We start from the raw sequence: 21,922 nt of genomic DNA, 5'->3' as shown, positions 1-21,922 counted from the left end.
CGAGAATACTACACAGAAGTGCTCAGAGCTAATGAGACATTGAATGACAGAACATTGCACACAAGACTATAGTGACAGGAAAGCTACAGTTCACCTGTCATAGGAGAATGATGTGTTGCACAAGAAAAAGAACTGCTAATCTGTGCAAAGGTATCTTGGTAATTGAACCCTGACCCCGAGCCTGAACTGACTTGGTCGCCCAGCACTGCTCACCTCAGACTGCCCTCCCATCCTCTCTGCCTCCTACCCCACTCCCCACCAGTACACAAGCCTTTTCACGCACGCACCATTCTGCTTTATCCGCCCTGTTCACCAGGAACATAACTTCTCCCCCGCTCCAATTGGTCTGTACAAAGACCTAAGGGACTAATAGGAAAGTGTCCTGGGGTGAAGGACGCAAAGTTCCTGGTGTTGTCTGACAAAAGACATCGCCAGCATCCCTTTTGTACAGCAGGGCTACAACCCTAAATTTTTACCTGAGGGGTAAGGCAGGGATCTGCGATCGGCTTGTGTTGGCTTTGCGATCAACCAGTAGATTGCGATCGACGTGTTGGGCCCCCTGGTCTTTACAGTTAATCCTACACAAATAAAATTCGTAAGATCCCATCCGCCTTCTACAGATTGAACTATCCTCCGCTTTTTCCAACAGATGTGTACGCAATTGTGGGGACCGGAATCTTTTCAGATGTTGCTTTTTGGTATAAAATATATTTGGTTGGCTTTGCTAGTCTTCTGTACCCATTCCAAACTTTGCCAGGACTCCTTAAAAGTTTTGACTCTTGATCCATGTTTCTGTTGTTTGGCAAGGTAGATGGCTGCTAGTTGCCTTGAGGATATCTTTATCTGACGAAAGCCAAGTCATAATGTTCTATTGCATAACACTGTTGTTGTTTGGAATAAACTCTCCCTTTCCCCATATTTTCCAAATATTTAAGTACAGACATACATTCATTTTTTTTTTTTTTTTTTGGGGGGGGGGGCTTTCAACCCCTATTTCTTGTCTACTTTTATATACCAGTACAAGGTTTCTCCCTTGGATGGTCTTGTAGTATCCTCAGTATATTGGCATTTGTTTTGTACACAGCCACAACCTTATTTACTTTCTAATGTGGTGGACAACCATTTACAGCTGCCCAAGCCCATTATTTCATTCATTTTACCCTCACATTCTGCCTTTTTATATTTATCCACTTTGGAGAACTCCAATATTTTAAACTAGGCAAAGATTTGCATTCCCAGATGCATTCAATGCAAGCACATTACTAATAAACAATAGTCAATCTCGGCTTTAACTGCTCCTGTACTTCTACCAATGATCCCACCTTCATCTCATTCTGCCCAACGTGCATACACCTATAAGCATTACTGGCATATGGTTTTTGGTTCTTTACGGCACCACAGCTCACCTTTCTGGAACCCCTTCACTTGCTGAGCCAGTGGGAGCAGTCTGACCCTCAAAAAGCTAACCCATGCAAACAGTAGATTCACCTTTGCTGTTATGCTATAGGGTTTATTCTTTGCACCTCCTACAAAATTTATCCTGTAATTTTTTTTTTATTTTATTTAGTAAAAAAAATATTTGTTTCCTTCAAATTTTGCTTTTGTCAAATAATTTACTGGTATTAAGCTCTCCTCCAGCATGTTTTCATTTGGTTTACATCACACAACATGGTCAGTTACCCTTCTACAGGGACAGACGTGCATTAGTGAACCCACCATTCCATTGAGACTCAAAACTCATTGTTGCTGATAGTAGGCCTCCCTACATTTATATAAATATTCCATTTCCAGTAATTTTGATTGTTTTGATGTTATTTTATTAGGCAAAACAGTTGTTTCCTTTTATAAATTTGGATAATTCCAACTGCCCCTAAACTTTTGAACAGTCTATGTATTACGTTATAATCCTTCGTATTATAAACAAACATTCTTTTAAACAAACATTCCTAAATCAAAAATGTAAAAATCTCTGGGGGGTATTCAGGTATGGGAGCCTGAGTAGTAAATTTGTAAAATGTTTATTACTTCTCATTTCCTGATATTTATGTAGGCTGTTAGTGCTCACTGCCAATGACTGCAATAATATTGTCTATTGGTTCCGTAAAGTGACAAAAAGATTGAGTTAATAAGTAAGTAATAATGTTGTATCACATACAATACTTTTACAGTTCAGATTCCTTCTCACCATTTTATTGTTCTAAAGTGGATTTCTGCCTTTTTTATTGCTGGTATCTGTGCTCTTTCCAATTTCCCCATAACCATTGTATCTAGAACAAAAAGTAAAATATGCAAATATTTTTCTAATAGGTAGCAATAGTTCTACTTTCATTATTTTTGAAAGAAAAATAAACATATGTTTTTTTTAATTTTTTTTATCTGACATCTGTGTCCTAGTTTTAAGTCTATTCTATATTATGTTGCTTGATAACTGTCTTGCCTGGCAGCATTAAAGGTCAGCAGGAGCTTGGGAACGCTCTCTATCCTGCTGTCCTTTTACTTTGTTTGTGCTTTCTGGCATTTTAGCATGTCACAATATGTGCTCGTTTAAACTAAATGGCTGAGGAACTTGCTCAACTTTATTCCCTTATTGGTACACACAAAAACTTTTAGATGATACATGATCACAAGCAGTTTTTAACATATTTACTTAATCTTTAGTGGAGCACAAGCTATCCTTGTTTACGTGAGTGGATGTGTATACTCTACTCTATATCTATCTACAGCCTGTGTTTGTGTAAGCAGTCACACAAATAGAATGTATGTATTGTTCCTATATATTGTTCTGTCACTTCAGTAGCCTTATCTGACTTGTGGTATCACTTAAGACATTAAAAGAATACTTCAGGCATTAAAAATTGTAGAGCTTTTTTTTTTTTTTGTATTTTCGGCTAGTAACTGGCTTTAATTGTAAGAGAGAGGATTACTTCTACCATGACACTGAGACTTACAGGGAAGTTGAGTTCAGATTCCTGTGACCTGGGTGAGGTCTTTTACCATTTTGTATTGTCTAACAAGAACAGTAGAAAAAGTAATGCAAATTCCTGTGGTATAAATTGACTAAACTTTAAAGTTTTTTTGGACTCCCTCTATCTCTTTTTTTTTTTACCCCAACACATTTCACACTGATTCCAAAAGGAGATGCCCATTTACTTGCCAACTTGTGATACTCCAGTCCCATGTATTCTCCTTTCTGTTCTACAGGAGATGGAATCCTTCTTTATGTCACTACTTTTCTGTGTACCAGGGACCAGGCAGAGTCTTGAAACCTCAGCTTTTTCAGTCATTAAGACTTTTATCGCATCGCATTGTATTGTTCCTTAAAATAATGCTTTTTTCACCTTGGCGTCTAGGGGAAGACATGTTGAAGAAGAATTTATTTATTTATGGGCAGTAAAGTATAATTGATGCTGTACAACAAGTGCCATAATATACTGACTCTTAAATTTAAAAGGGGGTACCGTTACACGTTAGACCGAGGATATTGCTCTGGCAGATTACCAACAATGAGATTGCTTTAAAGAACTCTTGCCTATTTGAATTGTGCTTTTTCTGTGGCCATGTATAAATACCCATAAAAATACTGACTGTCTGACATAGAGAATGTCAGCTTCACCAGTGTCCTACACTACGGACTGTACGCTAATGTGAGAAAGGTCCTTCTCATTTCTTTTTACTTTGTTTTGGTGGCTTTTTTGTTTAAATACGCATATCTGTCTGGTATGTTAACATTTCCCAAATAAAGAATGATCCTGGAGAATTTTAGGTTTGTTGCCTAAAAATCAGCCCTAATAATTATCCAGCATTTTCCTTAAGACAACAATGTTTATTATAAAACTTTACTGTAGACAGGTCAGTGGAAATTGTTTATTTGCAGTGGATTATGGCGTTGTGTGTTTTTGACAGTAATTCTGAATTATTCTGGAGACATTACAGTGTAGGAAACATACTGCGTGATGAGGATGTATCATGAACTGTTGCTATCACATTTTTTAGAAGTTAAGGTAAATTAGAGAACTTTGTTCTACCAGTTCCTGTAAAATGTGCTCAGGAACTAGATTGATGGTAAATAAAACCTTTAGTGAGTCAATATGACCTCATGTTTTGTCTGCACTGCATTTGTATTTATGCCATTTGTACCAATGCATGAACTTTTTAGATTCAAGTCTCAGAACAGGATCTATTTGTAGAAGTTCAGTTGAAATTTATTATGGTTTTTTTTTATTTTGTAAATGTGCTAAGCTCATGTTCAGACTTTTTCCCATCACTTCTCATATATGAAAGAAAACACTAGAAGTAAGAATTTAAGAATTTAATTTATATTTGCAACTTTCTAGGTTGTTGAAATCATTTCTGCTTTTTGCCTTAAGCCTCTTTCACACCAACAGATGGTATAGGTCTGAGCAGGTATAGACAGGATGGATACATGCTTATTTACAGGTGTCAAATTCTGACTCTACTATCCAAATGGCACAGCAGAATGTTAGTTGCATTAGACTTGGCAATGTTTTTTAAATATTCTTTTGTGCAAATTTAAAGAGTAAGTCCAAATTGTAGCCCTTGGTTGCGTGTTCTTGGCTGACTGGAGTGGCACCCAGTGGGATTTTCTGCTGTTGTAGCCTATCTGCCTAAAGGTTTGACATGTTATGCATACCTCAGTTGTAAGTTGAGTTACTGTTGCCTTTCTATCAGCTCAAACCAGTTTGGTATTTCTTGTCTCATTAGATAATTTCCTGTTATCAGTCCATTCTCAATAAATCCTTGAGATGGATGTGAATGAAAATGCCTGCAGATTAGCAGTTTTGAAAAAAATTTTTGACCAGCCCATCTGGCACCGGGCCACCATGCCACACATCACCAATTTGCCATTCTTCCTCATTCTGAACTTTAGAAGGTTGTCTTGACAATATCTAAATGTATGGAGTTATTACTATGTTTTTGGCTAACTAAATATTTACATTGACAAGCAGTTGAACAAGTGTTACTAACAATGTGGACGGTGTGTGTTTGTGATGCCTGGCCTGTAATTTGGTTTTACAGAACAACCTAAAGGGTGTTAGGTCTAAGATAAATGCTAGCTTGGCCTGCTCTTACCAGAAATATGTTTCTTCTCTATATCTTGTTAAAAATAAATAAATAAATAGTTGTTTGCACTTTGCATTAAAAACTCCAGGCAAGAAATGTTACCCTCTATAAATGAAAAATGAGGTGAAATTCAAAAAAAAAAAAAAAGAATTAAAAACAAAATAATTAAAAAGAAAAGTTTTACCTATGCATAAACTTTAACTGTTATTAGAATTTGGTGTACACATTTTCCCTCTTGTAACAAGTAATTTTTCAGAACGATTTACCTTTGCTATTTACTTTTTCATTTTTGTTTTTTAGGAACTATGCGTTATGTCAGAAAAAACCTCTACCCATTGGACTCTGCACCAGCTAAAGGCATTTGCTGGGAGTGGATGAATGATGATGGCTCTTGGACAGCTTATGAAACACATGTCTGCATATTCGTGGAGGAGAAGTTTAGTAGTGGAAACCCCTCTGCAGATCTTGGAGTAGTTGGACTTCATTACCATATTGACTTTCGCTCACTTGTTCAGATAAATCAGGTCACTGGTTATAAAAGACCTGTTCAAAGGAACCTTAGTACACCTTATCCTGCAACTTCAAAGGCAGGGCCTGCACATAAGTCGACAGCTTGTGCTTGTCACCAGTGTTTAGCAAGCAGTCATACAGGTCCTATGCATCGGTATCGACACTCCATGATCAACCTGCCTACATCTTCAAATTACCAGACCAGTGGCCGAATATCTACCAACAGTGTTGGTTATTTACCATATCCCAAACCTTCAATGACCAGTGCAAAGTCAGCACCAAAGCTTAATAGCACATGGGTACCTTCTTCTATGCCATTGCAACTTCCCGGTCCATCATCTGCCAATGGAATCAGGTAACAGATGTTTCCATTTCTCAAATTTCTCAATATTCGTATAATTAATGTATACCATAAATAGGATGTAATCTATTTGTATGTTATCTCTATGGTTCCCAGCAGCAAAGGGAACATAAATATTCAGGAAAGGTATGTTTATTTAGTATACCATGGGGTGCTGTAGCGTTGGAATTTTAGAATTGTATAAGTGCTGTCTTTAAAGTGGATCTAAACTAAAATTAAAAAAACGTCACTTATCCTCTCATCTTTTGATCCCGCCTAAGATGTCCTCGATTGGGTTCCACGTCTTCCTGGTTTCACCCCAGCACCCAGGAACTTCACCCAGCGCCCTTCTGGCTACTTCACAGGATTCATGCATTCGCGTGATTGGGTGACGTAGCCTGCTGTAAGGGAGGCGGGGTGCTGATCTCACTGCATTTTTACCTTACATAAAAGGCTGCCTATCCTTTTATGTACTATAAAAATGTTGATGATAGGTCTGCTTTAAAGCTGAACTAAACTAAAAATAAAAAATTTACATAATAATTTACTTCAAAGGTGCAGGTCCTTCCAATGATCTGGTCCTGCGTCATCCTATAATTCTTTTTTGTCCCGGCGCGGCGATCCTTTATCTTTTTCATGTTCTTCTTCAGTCTTCCTTCTCAGTCACCCGATCTCTGACTGTGAAAGGGAAAAAAGAGAGCCAATCTCTGTGCGCATGCGTGAGATCAGCATCTCTTTCCCCTTGGTGGGAAAAATGCCCCTTCTGTGCATGCCTGAGATCAGGACATGCATGGAAGGAGCAGCCAGAGCCTCCTGGGATGCGTGATGTAGGTATCCCAGGAGGCTCTGCGCTCCTATTAAGTCTTGATCGCATGTCGAAGGAGCGACATGCGATCTATGTAAATGTAAAATAAAAATGTTGAGTTTAGGTCTGTTTACTTGAAATCTGAAATGTTTGGAGCCACGTACTGATACTTCTGTGTGGCTTTACTCTTTGTAAGCATGTTTGTGCCTATTTGATATTATCGTTTCCACATCTTTATATTCGTGAAATCCTTCTGTTATGTTTGTGCAGTGAGCAGGAGCAGAGTGCTTCGCTGAATAAAATATTCATATTAGAATAATATATTTATAGTTTTGAGCGGCTGGTGGAAAGTGCAGGCACTTTCGTTTAGTGTTGGCAACATTAGCGCAACTTCTAAAGGGACCAAAACCTAGCACCTTGTAGTAAAATTGTGGGCATGTGCAAGATGACATAACTTTGTTTCTAAGATAAAATCTTTCACTGATAGAAGCAAGAGATACACTTCCTAATGCAAAAATAAATGGGTTTCTTAGGAACTATACTAAAAATTCTGAGTCACATATTGTATGAAATGCTAACTGAGAAGGCGTGTCTAGCAGGCATCTTTTCTGTACAAATCCAATGCATAACAAACAGCACCATTTAGATATTTAGCTGCTAGAGATATTATTATACCTGTTTTGTTTTGTTAAAATGCACATTTTAGATTTCAGATCTTACACTTATTCTGATGCCAGGAGGCACTGGTCTTCCAGACATGGCAATATATCACACTGCGGTTGATTTGGGAAGGGTCAAAGATTGGTGTACACACCAGACCTGCAAACAGTGGGTATAGACCAGTGTTTCTCAACTAGGGTTCCTCCAGCAGTTCCTAGGGTTTCCTTAAAACAAGAGCAGTTTTTTGTTGAGACCAACCAGTTCAATTTGAGACCAACCTTGTGGATTGAGGCCTAGAATGCATGTCATATCCCAATTGTATACAGAAATACTGTGGCCTGGTCCTAACTTAGTATTTCCTTTTTTTAGGCTCTGGGGGAAGGATATGTGGATTGATCTCAATGTGGAACAGGTCACATCTTTACTGGATTTGGCCCACTCATCTTTAATGAGCACTTCCTACCAGGCATTGGGTTACAAAATACTTACTTGATAATCTCATGCACCCAGCCCATTACATGATATATCTAATAGTAGTTAGTCACATTCAACTGGACTTGTTTAAACAAGTCATGGACATTTCTCCACGTTTTCTAAAAAATTAAAATATTCTGGGAAGCAGTACACCGCATTATTCGGAAATTCAGGCCTTGCTCAATCTCAATGATTCTGCAGGAAGTTCCTGTAAATCTCTTCGTATTCACTGGATTCAGCCAAAGATATAGAGAACCTTACTGTACCTTCCTTAAAAAGTACAGAGGACTTGTTTAATAATAGGTGGTACTACTGGATAACATATTCACATTCTAGTAACTATGCCGCCGCACTGTGCCCCATCAGAGCTCTACTGTTCTGACTTTCATTGTGGTGCTGGCCCTCCATGCTTCACAGTTACCTTCCCCTTCCTGTCCTCTTCCCCTTCTCCTCCATCCCCTCTTGATTCTCCCAGGATCTTTTGAAATTGTTATTATTGCTATTAATAATATTATTATTAAAAATTGTAGATCTTCGTGAGCATTTCTCTGTTTGGTTCTATCAAGAGTTCATTCTTAGACAATGCTGTGGTGGTTGGTAGAGGACCATAAGACTGTCTGTTGAACTTTATGTGTTGCATATGTACTCTATAATTTCACTACTACTTTTGTATTTTACTTTTGTTGGTTGTACTGCTTCATTGAGTTCTACCTGTAAAGTTTTCAATTGAAAAAAATGCACATTTAACCACCTGGTGAGAAAAACTCGGGGTTAACCATAATTGCAAAAGTTTTTACCCCGAACATGCTCGGGCTTAACGGCCAGGTGGTTAAGGCCTGAAGACCCCCCACCCCAAAAGAAGAAAAAAACATTATATATTTTCTTAAGCCAGACTAGAATGAAAAAAAATGTAGTTGCAATTTTTCATATGACACTATATTTCCATAACAGTTTATGAGAACAAAAATTTAAGGAACAAACTAAATGATAGATGCCAAAAATGTAAAGCCTAAAAATTGTTCGCCTGTGAAACAGCAAGAAACTACAGTAACAGACGATTTAAAATGTATATAGGTGTTTATTTAAAAGTTAATGAAGGGCTTTGGCTTTAGAATTGCTATAGCATGTGCTGAAGTACCTACGAAAAAATGTGTTTATATTCTGTATATGTTGCATGTTTGGGCTAAAAATAATTTAAAGAAAAATAGATCTTCTGGCCAAACCAAACGATTTTAAAACTTACAGAGAAGAAAAAACCTCTGTACTAAAATAAAGCATTTTAAATGTAACTGGCAATACAATATATCTCTCCTCCGTAGTATTAAAATCGCCACATTTATGTTCCTTTTCCTATTGTTTTTGTTGGGGCCATTCTGTTCTCTTTGCATATCCCCACAGTTCTTGGTTATGTTTCAGATTTCCCAACAAGTAGATCTAGAGGAGCAAACAACTCAAGTGATCTTCCAAGCAATTGTTTTTTCTCTAAGTCATCAGCACGCATTCTATGCAAACTGGACTGACCTAATTGACTGTTCACAAAACCAACTGAAAAATTCATTCTGATTGACTTTCTGTCCTAGTGAGGTCACTGTTCTCTCATGAACTCCCACAGTATGTCAACAACACTGTTTGGCTGTGATAGCTGCAGGAAATGATTTAAGTACTGGTACAGCATTCATGTATACAGTTGTGCTCATTTGTGAAAAATTGCTAAAATCACTGAAATGGGCCTGATCAAAAGTTTACCTTGAATGTTTGGGCTGGTAAAATATACACAAGCTGACTCCCATAGGTTAAAATTAAGGGAGAGTGTCCAAGTAAGTAACTTTCTTCATTATAATATTTGTCTATGTGTAAATAGTCAATTTAAATTAATTTAAAACCTGGCTTATTTTGCTGGATTCTGACCCATGGGAAAACCAAAATAACTGTCAATGGACCTGTGGAGAAAGTTGTTGAATTAAACAAGTCAGAAAAAAGACATAAAAACTATCCAGGGTTTTGAAATAAAAAAAAAAAAAAAAAATAGGGATTTTATTGTTGGCAAGCTGCAGTCCGGTGTATAAATCAAAATTTCAGCCACACTTGCTTGGAAAATGTGTTGATTGACAGAGGAAAGGCCCAAGTCCACTTTAGCAGAAACACAGGTTTATCCGTATTTTACGATGGGCTGCGTCTTATATGCCGGAGCGTCTTATACGCCGAAAAATACGGTATTATCCTCAGCTTTATGGGTATAACTTAGGCTTTGACATCAAAGAGGAGATCATTGCAGTCTGGCAGCTCAGTCATTGTGTAATCCAACCAGCAGTATATAAGTCTCTGTGGTTCCAAAGCTGGGCTATTATGGCATTTAGGAGCCACCTTCATGTTGGAGGCACATTGGTCTTCTGGTGCTCAGGCACCTCGATTTTCAGTCATTACTGACAGTTTTTCATATTATTTTTACTGCCGGGAGGCCTAGTAGAGGTTCAGGACAGGACATAACTGGATGATGTCAAGAATGCAGATATAACACACTATGACTTAACCAATGGGATGTGGAGCAGCTTGCTGCTGCTTTGTTCCTCCCCTCCCATTCGTACACTTCCACTTTTCTCACTTTAATTCTTGTTACAATCTGCAACATATGTGATTGTAAAGAGGAACTGATTAATGGAAACTGTGCCCAAAAACTATCAGCCAGTGGACAACATACTAATCATCAGCTGTGCCTGTGGTCTCCTTGCAGCTGATCCTTACTCGATACACTCTTACCATAGATTGTTATGCCTGCTGTCACTGTTTGATAGAGGCAAAACATCCTTATGTCAGAGCTTTCATCTAGAAAAGTGATCTGCACAGTACTGACCTCACCAAATCTCATTTTAAACCTCCAGAGATAAGCGGAAAAGCGCAGCAGATCTATAACTCTTATACAACTGAGACATCCTCCGACAAGGAAGCGTAATCAAAACAAAGTAAATTCTTCAGCCTACTGATAATGCACAAATATATGTTTAATACTATTGTAAATCTTCAGTCTTTGGTTCCTGATTTAATAAAGCTCTCCAAGGCTGTAGAGGATACGGTTTCAACAGTGAAGTTAGGTGATCCAGCAAACCTGGAATAGATCTGCTCCAGGATTAAAAACATTTGCTAACAAATGACTTAGGAAATCCATGCCAAATATGCAATGACAGTAAAAATAATGTGAATACGTATATAAAGTATGAAAAAGAATATCCATGATGCCCATCACTACCAGACCAGCACAAAACTACTGTTGTGCTTAGTACTTTGAGTTAAAGAAGAACAGAGTAACAGGCAGGATCAACCAAGTGTTTCTGCAAGAAAAATAAACCCAGAAAAGGTATAACTGATATACACTGTACATAATGATCGCTTTTAGGTTATTATATATCTAAACTATTTTTATTTCATAATTTGACATCTAGTTACATTAAATACTGGGAGGAAGTACTTTTTTAAAAGTGTGTTATTTTAAGCAAGAAGTTTGTTTTAATTTTTAATAGCAAAGTGTATCATATTTATTTTTACCGCAAATTGAGCTAATATATATGGTCTGTTTTTTCTTTCTTTAAGTGTCCCATCGGTCCCAGTGCAAATTCAGAAGTCCAGTTCTTTGAATCAGGCTTTTGCAGGTAAAATAATAATAATTTAAATAATTCTTATATTCAATTTCATTTGTATTCTTTTGGGTTTTACAGAGTTATATTTTAGATTTTATGAACTGAAAGCATGAGGATAACAAGCCACAGGGACTAGTCCAGATATAAATAAATATTTCTTAGTAAAATGGTCTTGGCAAGAGTAGACAGCAGGGTTAAGCGTACATTCTCTTTTATCAGGGCTACAAATATGCCTGAAAACGTTTAGTATAGTTACACAAAACATATACCTATGCTTCAAACATCATTTACTTTACGTAAAAGCTAAATTCATCAAAACATTTTCAGAAGATTTTAAGTGACTGAAATTGATGTGCAAGTCCATGGAGTATTATATATCATCAGAATTAATATTTTAAATATATATTTGTTTTTCGTAAACAAATTGCTTTAACAAATAATATGTCATTTGGAATCCAGACATTTATACAATAGAAATAAAAAAAACTTCTGCACAGTAAAAGTATACCCTTATATATTACAAAGGCCTATAAACAATACAAATGTATCTCTGTATAGTAGAAAGCACCCAGTTTTACCCCTGTCAGGTTTCATTGCTATCTGAGGCAACATTTTCACCAGACAGGAAGTAAAGAATCTTTTTCATTAGGGTGCCCAGGGTAATTAAAAAAAAAAAACTGGCATTTTCTCAATTAATACCACAGCCACAGAAAGCTCTGTGGTTTTATTCACCTAATGGAACACTGTGGTTTTTGTAATGCCTGGGTGACAGCTTTATGGACCTTGAGCCACTGCAAAAAAAAATGGTAAGCTCACAGTGTTTGTTTAAACATTGGTTATATGGAGGTCAAGTTCCCAAATTGTGCTCTAAAAATGTTCATGCCCAAGTTAGTAATATTAAGCAGTTTTGACAGCTACCTTATTTTGAAGATTTAGAATGGGGATTCATAGATTTTGTGCATATGATGAGTTTTATTCTAGCCACACATTTTTAGGTAATTATTGAGATTTTGTTACTATGTTTGGTTATGTCCATGTCATTAATTAAATTTCACAAAATGTTTGATGTGATACCCTCTTGCTTCCTTGCATCTGCAGTGTTAGATAACTTTTAGAAAAAATGCATTAACTTCTAACACTATTCTTCACTAACCCTTTCTATTTCCTTTTAGCCAGCTGCTTCAGTGTGTGCCTTTTTTGTGACATGCACATTTCCGTGTGTAGCTGAAAGAAATTACAGATATTTCAACATGTTGTAAGAGTTTAGCTCTTGGGTGTTTGTCATAACATAATTTTGCCATAACCATGCACGCCTGGCCAGTTATAGGAAAGTGTTTAGATCTTTGGATGGTCAGGTTATGCCTGCATCTTTGAATATTTTAACTTCAAAAGTAGTTCAATAAGATAAAAATCTCATGGGAAAAATAATAGGATAAGTCCCACTAAGTGGTTGATCTGACAGTATTAATGTATGCTATTGGCAGATAGATGGGAACTAGGATCTAGCTAACACTAAGATTTAAACCAAACTTCTTGGAGCACCCAAAGTTTTGAAATAAATATTAAACAAGCAACCTTCCAGCACCCTTATACATTGAAATATGCAAAAAACAGCTTTCTAAAACTGGCCTCCCACCTCCCTTCTTCTGGTACTGGTTTGCAGAAGCCTCTGTATCCAGCAGTTATAAGTGACAAAAGGCAAACTAGTCCTTACTTTAAAAGTTATTTCTTAATTGCATGGGCAACACTGTGGTTGCATCATATTGTGCAGTGATATCCCAGGCAATCTAGTTTCCTGCTACTACTTAAAAATAAACAGGTGGGCTAATAGGTTCCCTTCCAAAATTAGCCATAGTCTATGCTACAAGCATTAGACTATAACTGTTCTGGGGATATTAGATTATTAGCTCCCCTGAGACACTATATAAGTACATAATAATAGCAATCATAATGAATATAGCCATCCTTTTTGAAAATAAAAATGCTCTTCTGGCATGTTATCTTAGTGATTTTTTTTCTATGCAATGCATTTATGTTAGGACTGTTTGTAGGAGTCATATAACTCTGTTGCTCCTCCTTGACAAATTTCTTTACTGTGCTTAGATTAGACCATGAATTAAATCTACTGCCATGTTCCACTGTGTGGTATTTCTGGCATTGAAGCATGTCACTGTTGTATCTCTGGCATTTTTGGGTGTTGCTATGGTATATCTTCATTTCTGGGTTTCACTGTGTTACTCTGGAATGGCTGTAACAGGTTGTACCTTGTATTGGTGGGGTAAAGGTTTGATTAGTAGAAGTTATACTATCGCAGAGTATCCTACAACTGGTTTATATGCTTTTTTCCAAACTAAACATGTAACTGCCTGCTGAGTGACAGGAAAGAGCAATGGAGGATAATATCGGTGGGTGAGGGATATGAAATCCGGGAAGGGTAAAAATCCTTCCATCCTTGGTTCATTATGTTGCCATTTTATTGCCCCCAAAAAAGTAAATGGCAATGGAGTCTGATGAAATAAAACACTTTACATGTGGTAAAACAAACATCAAAGTATTACTTACTTTTGGTACAGGATTTATTGGTTTAAGGTCCTACTTTTTGTTGTTTTGGCCCCTTCACACCTCTTGGCTCTGGTGTGTTAAGTTATTGTGTGTTGTGGCCTAAAATATTCTTTCAAATGGGCTGCTAACACACCAAAAAAAGACTAGAAAAGTACTTGACACAGGTGCATTGAGGTGCTATTCAGCAAGAATAGCACTGCAACGTGCCAACATGTGTATTGCAAATGCAACACTTGAAGCCAGCAATTCAGTGTAAAAAACCTACTCTGGCAGAAGACTTTCCTATTAAATTTTATTCCAGTATAATATAATATTCTTACGCTTCCAGCTATATAATTTTATATGCACAATTTTCTGCATGGGTTTTTTTGTTTTTACATATTTTCTTTGTATGCTAACTAGACTCTGTGTACCTATCTCCTGTGAAGCATGCTTTTCCTAACTTTATGTTGTTTCAGTCTGCTGAGTGCTTGTGTATGCCTTAGTTATATTAGAGTCTCTGTACTGTCTTCTAACAAGGAACATCAAACAGAATAAAATAAACAGAAACAGTTGCTCACTTAACACACACACAAAAAAGAAAAGTATTTCTTTAGTCTATCTTTCAAAATTAAAAAAAAATAATAAAATAAAGTATTTAGGGTAATAAAGTGCTGATTACAATAATATCCATCTGTTAATCTGTAGAGCACATTGGGCTTGTATGAAACCTGTATTTATCTAAATAACAAACCACAACAAACAAAACCATTCTCCCAATTCTGCCAATACCATTGCATTCACAAAGACAAATAAATAATAAAAGGGACCTTTTTTTTCCCCTCACTGGTATCTTTCAGGTCCTTTGCACATTTTAGTAAAGTGAGAAAAAAGTTGCTTTGGTCATCATGTAATGCCTCTTTGTGGCCTGTACACACCATGCACCTCATATCTTAGTCCTCGGCTGCATGAAAAGCAACAACAGCAAAAAAAGAATGTAAATGTTGCAACACTTTTATTTTTATTACCGACTCCTTTTTTTCTTTTGTTTTCTCATTTGTTTTCTCATGTAGACATACTTTTGTATGTACTTTTTGTATGGCATTTATCCATCGGTTTTATTTGGATTTTTTTTTCCATAATATAATTTTTATTTTCTACCCTACCCCATTGTTTCCTTTTTTTTTTTTTTGCATGTGGATTTGATGTACATCTAGGCATGACGGCTATACTGATGTCTGCGGCTGGGCTACCTGTGCGTCTTACCTCTGCACCTCCACCCTCCAATCCACACGTGACCAGTAAACGCTCTAAAAGCTCAGTTAGAAAATTGAGGAAAATGCCAAAAAAAGGTAGTTTTGTAAATCCTCTCACACACGTTTTTGGTTTTATTTTTATCACTTTATTCCTGCACCACTTCCTGCATGTAAATCTGAAGAAGTTTATAGCACCTTTTCTTTTTCGGTAATAGGGAAAAAATATGTATATTTTCTTTTTACCAGAGGTTTGGCATTATTCATTTTAGGATAGAATATTCTCAACCTGTCCTAATTATCTTGTATATCTTTTTTAAAAAATATACATTTAGGCAGCCTAACAGTGTGAATCCAATTTCACATTTTCAGTACAACATTTTACTTTTCCTGTGGTAGTGCTTTTCCCTTCACTTTTGGCAATCTGCATATTAACCATAATAAATGTTCCCTATTAATGAGTGGAAACCAATCAGAATAGTTCCAGTTATGCTATGTCATCATGCAAAGATAACTGCATCCTGTAGATGGCATTATGTCTTGTTTAGCAGAGAAATTGCCTAATATAAAATAGTATTAGAAATATTTTAAAAAATACATATTGTATGTTATATTTATTAATATATATCATAATATATATATATATATATATATATATATATATATATATATATAAATATATATATATATATATATATATATATATATATATATATTATATTTTTCTATAAATATCATATTTAATATGTTAGTACATAATAAAAAAAAGTTATTAATAAAACAGTTAACCAGGTCAAATCCCTATATGTCCTTTTACTAGTTCAATCTGAACACTTGTATTTTGTGTACAAAAGCTTAATGCATAAAGCAATTTTCATTGCGTAAAGGCAAGGATACAACAAATGAAGACTATAGGGTCATTTTGTACCTAAACCAGTCTAATTGTTGCTGACTTGAATCCTAGCTAGCTTCTATTGCCTTTCACAATCTTTACCAGACTTCATGTCCACCCAACTGCTACAGTTGAGTTGCTCTAGGTTCCAAATTTTAGGATTTTACTATGACAGAATGTGGGAGCATGTTTCAAGAAATTTTTGCTCTATAAATCAAGGCCATAGTGTAGGTCACCAATGACTCATTTAGTCAACAACTCAGCAACATATTTTACATATGTAAACAAAGAATCCAGCACAGTATTTATATAGCACTGCCTGTGGAATATGATTGTAGCAGCAGCAGTCAGTGAGTTGGCTTTAGTGATTGGATTTTATTTTTCAACAGCATAAATATCTTTATTTTGAGATCTCTCTTTATTTTGAGGGGGTTATTTAACCCCCTTCGGAAACAGGATTAGGTACTATTAAACCATTTTCAATATGTTGGGGGAATATGAAGGTCTGGTATGGTCAGGAAGGGGGCTACACACTCCCTACTTTTTTTGTCAGCAAGATTCCAGGAGGTCTGCTATGGGCGGTAATGGGAAGCAAATGCTTGTAGAGTTTCCCTCCCCTTCTCCTGCCCATACAGGTTCTGTGTCTGGAAAAACTTACACCGGGGAAAACCTTTAAGCCATTCTAACCATAGTATTTGAATTATTTGTTTATTAAATCTTAAAGAGCATCCCCTAAGCTGCCACCAGCAAATGCCCCCATACTATGCAATACAAAAGATTTTCCTCGGTCAATTTTTTTAAATTTAGGTTTGCAATCTTTTAGCTTGTGCCTACCTTCTTGTTTAATACATTTCTAGCCTTATTCCTTAGCCTCATTTTATCCTCCCCCCCATTTTTTTATTACATGTCACTCCCCCTATTCCCATATACATTTGTATATTATTCTCTATTTGGGCCATGTTTCTACACTATATTCAGACACAAATCACTACCTGCTTCTCCCCACCCTCATTTAGACACATACCATCCTCCTCTATCCAAACACACATGATCCCCTGTTTTCACCCCATTTAGGCACATATCCCATTTATCCTACCATCCTCCCTTTACATTAAAGGAATAAATATTCACTCCCTTGCTTTTTTCCCACCATTAAATATGTTAACCTTCACTTGCACAGTGTTGCCCAGAATGCTTCAGTACCTCAGTTTAGCTTCTCTTCCATTCCACCCACTTCTCCTGCCACAATCTTCAGTGGTGCTAGAGGCAAACCATAATAACAGGATAATGGAAGCACAGAGCAGCACAACATATTGGTTTGTGCAGGAAGCAACAAACCTGCCATGGATTACAGGTATTAGTAGGTCAGTGTTGGTTGGGCAGGCAGGCACGCGTGACTGCCCAGCTGTACAGGTACTCTGTACGCAGTCTGCCCCAGTTTGTAAGAAGTTCCTGCTTTATGGGGCAACGGCTTTCCTGCATTCCAGCCCGAGCTACCCCTGTGTGCAGGCTGTGTACACTCCAGCTCATTGCAGCCAACTGGCAGGAATGTTGTGCATACACAAGTTACCTCAGTTTCTGCCTGATGATAGCTGTGAAAGACACCAAACCTGGAAGAAGATGTAAGTTGCAAGGGCAGAATGAAAAGGAGGATTTCAATCAACTGAGTTAGGGGTTGGTTAATTTTAATTGGAAAATTTAAATGGACTGTCACTTTAAACAAACTGTTAGCAGTCTTCAGTAAGCTGTAACATTATCCTAAGGTTGTTGAAATCATGGTGAAGCCCACTAGCAAATTTTAATAGTGGCACTATACGCTTCTTTTAAGGTGAATTTTCAACCTTTCCAAGCTGGAACTGAGGAGCTCTTGAAAGAGTTCCACAGAGCTTCTTGAGCCTACTGTACACACTGCTTCTATACAAGGTGAAGCCCATGTAACCAGTGCCTATTTAGTTATTACTCATTTGCCTAGTTACTGTAAAATACTTTAAAAGCAAGACAATCCCCGTGTGTGATTGTAAATATAAAATGACTGTACTATTCATGAAAATAATAAGGGATTTTCGGATGCCTGCCCTGCCCAGATAATTTGGGAAACTAGCTTTCACTCAGGAAAGGGAAAAGTAGGTAAGTGGGGAAAATAGCAAAAGAACCTGATGCTGGTGTTGGGGGTGTGGGTGGTTGAATAAGGTGTTGATGCTTTCCAGTAACAGAAAACAAATCTCTACCAATCTGAGGAAATCCAGGTAATTAACATTAAAAACATGACCATAGTTTGAACTTAGTTAAAGCACAATTGGGGACTATTAGGGCACCTAGATGTACCCACTTTTTCCCTACAGACAAATGTTCAATCTAAAAAAAACAATAATTTAATAAATATTTAAAATAAAAACATTGAATGTTTCAGTAGATACAATTAAAACCCTGATCTGTGACATTTTCAATTACTGTCCCTTCTATCTCCTTCGACTCCTTTCACTTTTCTGCTTCTTCAGGAGGAGTCAAGGTAGGGAACCAGGGTCACAAAAAATTATCTGCTAAAAGAAAATATTAGTATCCTTCATATTCCACATGCCTGATCTATTACCCAATATTGAGTTGCAACAAATAGCATGGCTTCTATGGGCATTGGCAGTTAGTGTTAGCAGTTTCACATCTTCCATACAAACAATTTCTCAAAGTTATACCTGCTGGAAAAACTCGATTAGTTTCCTGCATAATGCATATTCCTGACCTATTACTCAATAATGAGTTTCACGCAATAGCAGTGGCTACTATACAGACTCCTCGATGTTACTTTCTATTACTGGTATGTTTTGCCTCATTGACTGCAGGTGCTTTAGCTGCAGTCAAAAGGCAAACATACTGGCAAAAGAATGTAAACCTGGACAGAGTTCTATAGTAACATTACCATGAGAGAAAACTTACGTCTTTCTAGTAAAAGAGTTTAGTGGGTTTTTTTGAGTACTATGTAAAGTGTGGTTAGCGGTACAGTGGTGCAGTTTGAATAAATTGGAAAATGCATAAAATCGGTCTGTCTCAACAGGACATTTTCTGCTACCTGTAAACTTATTTGCAAACCTAGGTATTGCTTTAATTTTCTTTAACAGCAAATTTTCTTTAACAGCATAAAGTATTTTATACTAAAATATAAACTAATCTGAATACCAAGTTATTTTTGCCTGAGAATACAGGAAATCTGCTTTAAAATGAGTCTAAACCTAGGGCACAAAATGGGGCTATCATCGCTAAACTTCAAAATAGTGATCAATAGAAAAGTTCTTATTGTCATTAAATAAATGTAAATAATACATCCATGGTATGTTAACTTTATCTGTATTTTTTGCCCCTTTGTATTTTATGCTATTGAGTTGGTTATAAGGGGTCTCTTGTTCTTAAATGATCTTCTGTGCATAGTTGTTGGCCACAAGTGGATGACCTTGTCCCCTGATATTAGGAACGTAAGAAACTTATGTCTCAGATGGATAGAATTTGTTACACACTTTATATGGGTGCACAGCACCATCTACTAGTATGTTCTGAGTATAAACCAAGATTCTTTTTAGAATGGAATTTGAAGGGGAAAAAAGCATCGGTTATGCTCAAGTTTATAGAACATATTCAATCTCTGATACCAACTTTTTCAAGAGTTACTTGCAGGGCTGTGGAGTCGGTAGATAAATCCTTCAACTCCGACTCCTCAGTTTCTGGTACCCCCTACTCTGACTCTGTATTTACAGGGTATCTCATTTTATCTTCACACTTTTGCATTCAAACTTCACAAAAAAATTTAGACCCCCTAATTATTTATAAATCATTACATTTATTATAAAATTAAATATAACACAATATGTTTACTATAAAAGTTTTTCTCAAGAAACATTATTAAAAATATACGAAAATTAATTAATGATTTGTCAATTATGTTTTTTATATAATTTTAAATAAATTTATATATAATTTTATATATTTTAAAACTAAATATCTTTATTTCAGGGATTTATACTAAGTTTTAAGATAGCAATATTATTTATCTTTTTCTTCAAAGTTATTAGCTTTATATTTAGTATTGCACTTACCTTTATGGTCAGAGATTTAGGTAATGCAGAATGTCAAAGAGTGGTAGACAGTTAACTGAATGGAAGTGATGCCTCCCAGATAGCAACGGTTTTGGGTTGTTCTCTCTATTTCAACAATAGATAGATGCACTGATAAATTCCAATGCTCATTAAAACTCTTCAAGAAAAGCTTAGCTATCAACAAAATAGTTAACAAAATCCTTGATCTCATTGCTAAGAAAGATGAAAATAACATCTACTTTCTTGATGAAGTAGGTTTTAACATCTCAATGAGAACCAAAAGGGGAAGATCTCCTATTGGTTAAAGGGAGGTGCATGTTATGGCTGAAGTGCGTTCGAGAAATTATTCAATTTGTTGTGTGAGGAATAATTATGCATAATGTCCCCTTTCATAAAACTAGCCAGGTTAAGAGCTTGGTTGAAAGTAAGGGACACCAACTCTTATTTTTCCACCATACTCTCTATTTCTTAATCCTGTTGAGAACATGTTCTCTAAATGGAAAGAAATAGTAAAAAGTAGGCTAATTATTTGAGTGCTTATTAGAAAGCATCAATAGTGTATTTTTAACAATAGGCAAGCAGGATTGCTCAAATTAATATACAAAAATGGTTAGCTTTTTGCCTAAACACCTAAGAGGAGAAAACAATAATGAATAATAAATCATTTATTTAATTATTACATATGTTTAATTGTTTCTTGAGAAAAACTTTTATGCTAAAATATTGTGGTATATTTAATTTTATATTAAATGTATTGATTTATGAATAATTTAGAGGGGCTTAATTCTTTTGTGAAGTTTGAATACAAAATAATTTTGTGACAATGGTGGAATTTTTTTTTTTTGTGAAGTTTGAATGCATGCATTTGAATGTGTGAAGAAAAAGTGAGAAACCCTGTAATTTGCTAATGTATTTTCTACGTTGATTTGAAGGAAGGCAACATACACGCCATTTAACCACAGAACTACTGGCTAGGAAGCTGATGCTCCACTATATTGGGTTGTTTAAACAAAAGACAAAAAAATGAAAACTATAAGGTTTTATTTATTGTTTTTATCAAGTGGCTATAAAGTAGTAGCATAGCATGCATAAAATCAGGAACAGGAACTTTACCAGTTAAAAAATATGAACCACATTCTTTAATATATATACACATATTTAAAACAAAAACAAAGCTTAACTACATGAACAAAAACGAAAGCTGGAAAACCTAAAACAGTTTATATATTAAACTTGGAATATACTTGTAGAGTAGAATAGCTGTTAAATGCAATTCAAAACTAACTCAACAGAATGTGTTGTTCTAAGAAACAGAATTGCTTCTGCCAGATCCTCTTTTATAGAAGCTCCTAAATCTGACTTGATTATTTTTAGAGCTGAAAATAATCTTTTAACACTTACTTGGGTGGGTGGCATTGCTTTTGCGGTTCTAGCCACATCACTAATAATCTCCGGATAAACAAGGATGGCATCTTCTACAGTCAGTTTCGGTGAGCGATCATACTTTTCTACTTCTTTTAATTCTTTAAAAAACGCCTGCTGGAATCTCTTTGTTTGGACACTTTCTGGTCGTTTATCTTTCACGCATATGCAACGTCGCTTTACTGTTGTGTGTTCCATTTTATCTGCCGTACTTTTCACCGTATAAGAC

At 36.1% G+C, this 21,922-nt stretch overlaps 1 protein-coding gene across 3 annotated transcripts in view; it reads left to right on the top strand.

Moving 5' to 3' along the window:
- Positions 1-21,922, top strand: part of DTX2 (deltex E3 ubiquitin ligase 2) — a 51,420-nt gene that overhangs the window by 16,164 nt on the left and 13,334 nt on the right. For 2 of the 3 annotated variants that reach the window (XM_072416773.1, XM_072416777.1), the window contains exons 3-5: positions 5,383-5,947; positions 11,457-11,515; positions 15,262-15,396. In XM_072416773.1, coding sequence (XP_072272874.1) covers positions 5,383-5,947; positions 11,457-11,515; positions 15,262-15,396 — 759 coding nt within the window. The remainder of the gene's footprint in view (positions 1-5,382; positions 5,948-11,456; positions 11,516-15,261; positions 15,397-21,922) is intronic. The other variant, XM_072416785.1, reaches the window with a different exon arrangement.

Source organism: Pyxicephalus adspersus, chromosome 1 (genome assembly GCF_032062135.1).
Source record: "Pyxicephalus adspersus chromosome 1, UCB_Pads_2.0, whole genome shotgun sequence".
Taxonomy (NCBI): Eukaryota; Metazoa; Chordata; class Amphibia; order Anura; family Pyxicephalidae; genus Pyxicephalus; species Pyxicephalus adspersus.
Note: the sequence above shows the minus strand (reverse complement) of the source record. Positions and strands in the feature narration are given on the sequence as shown.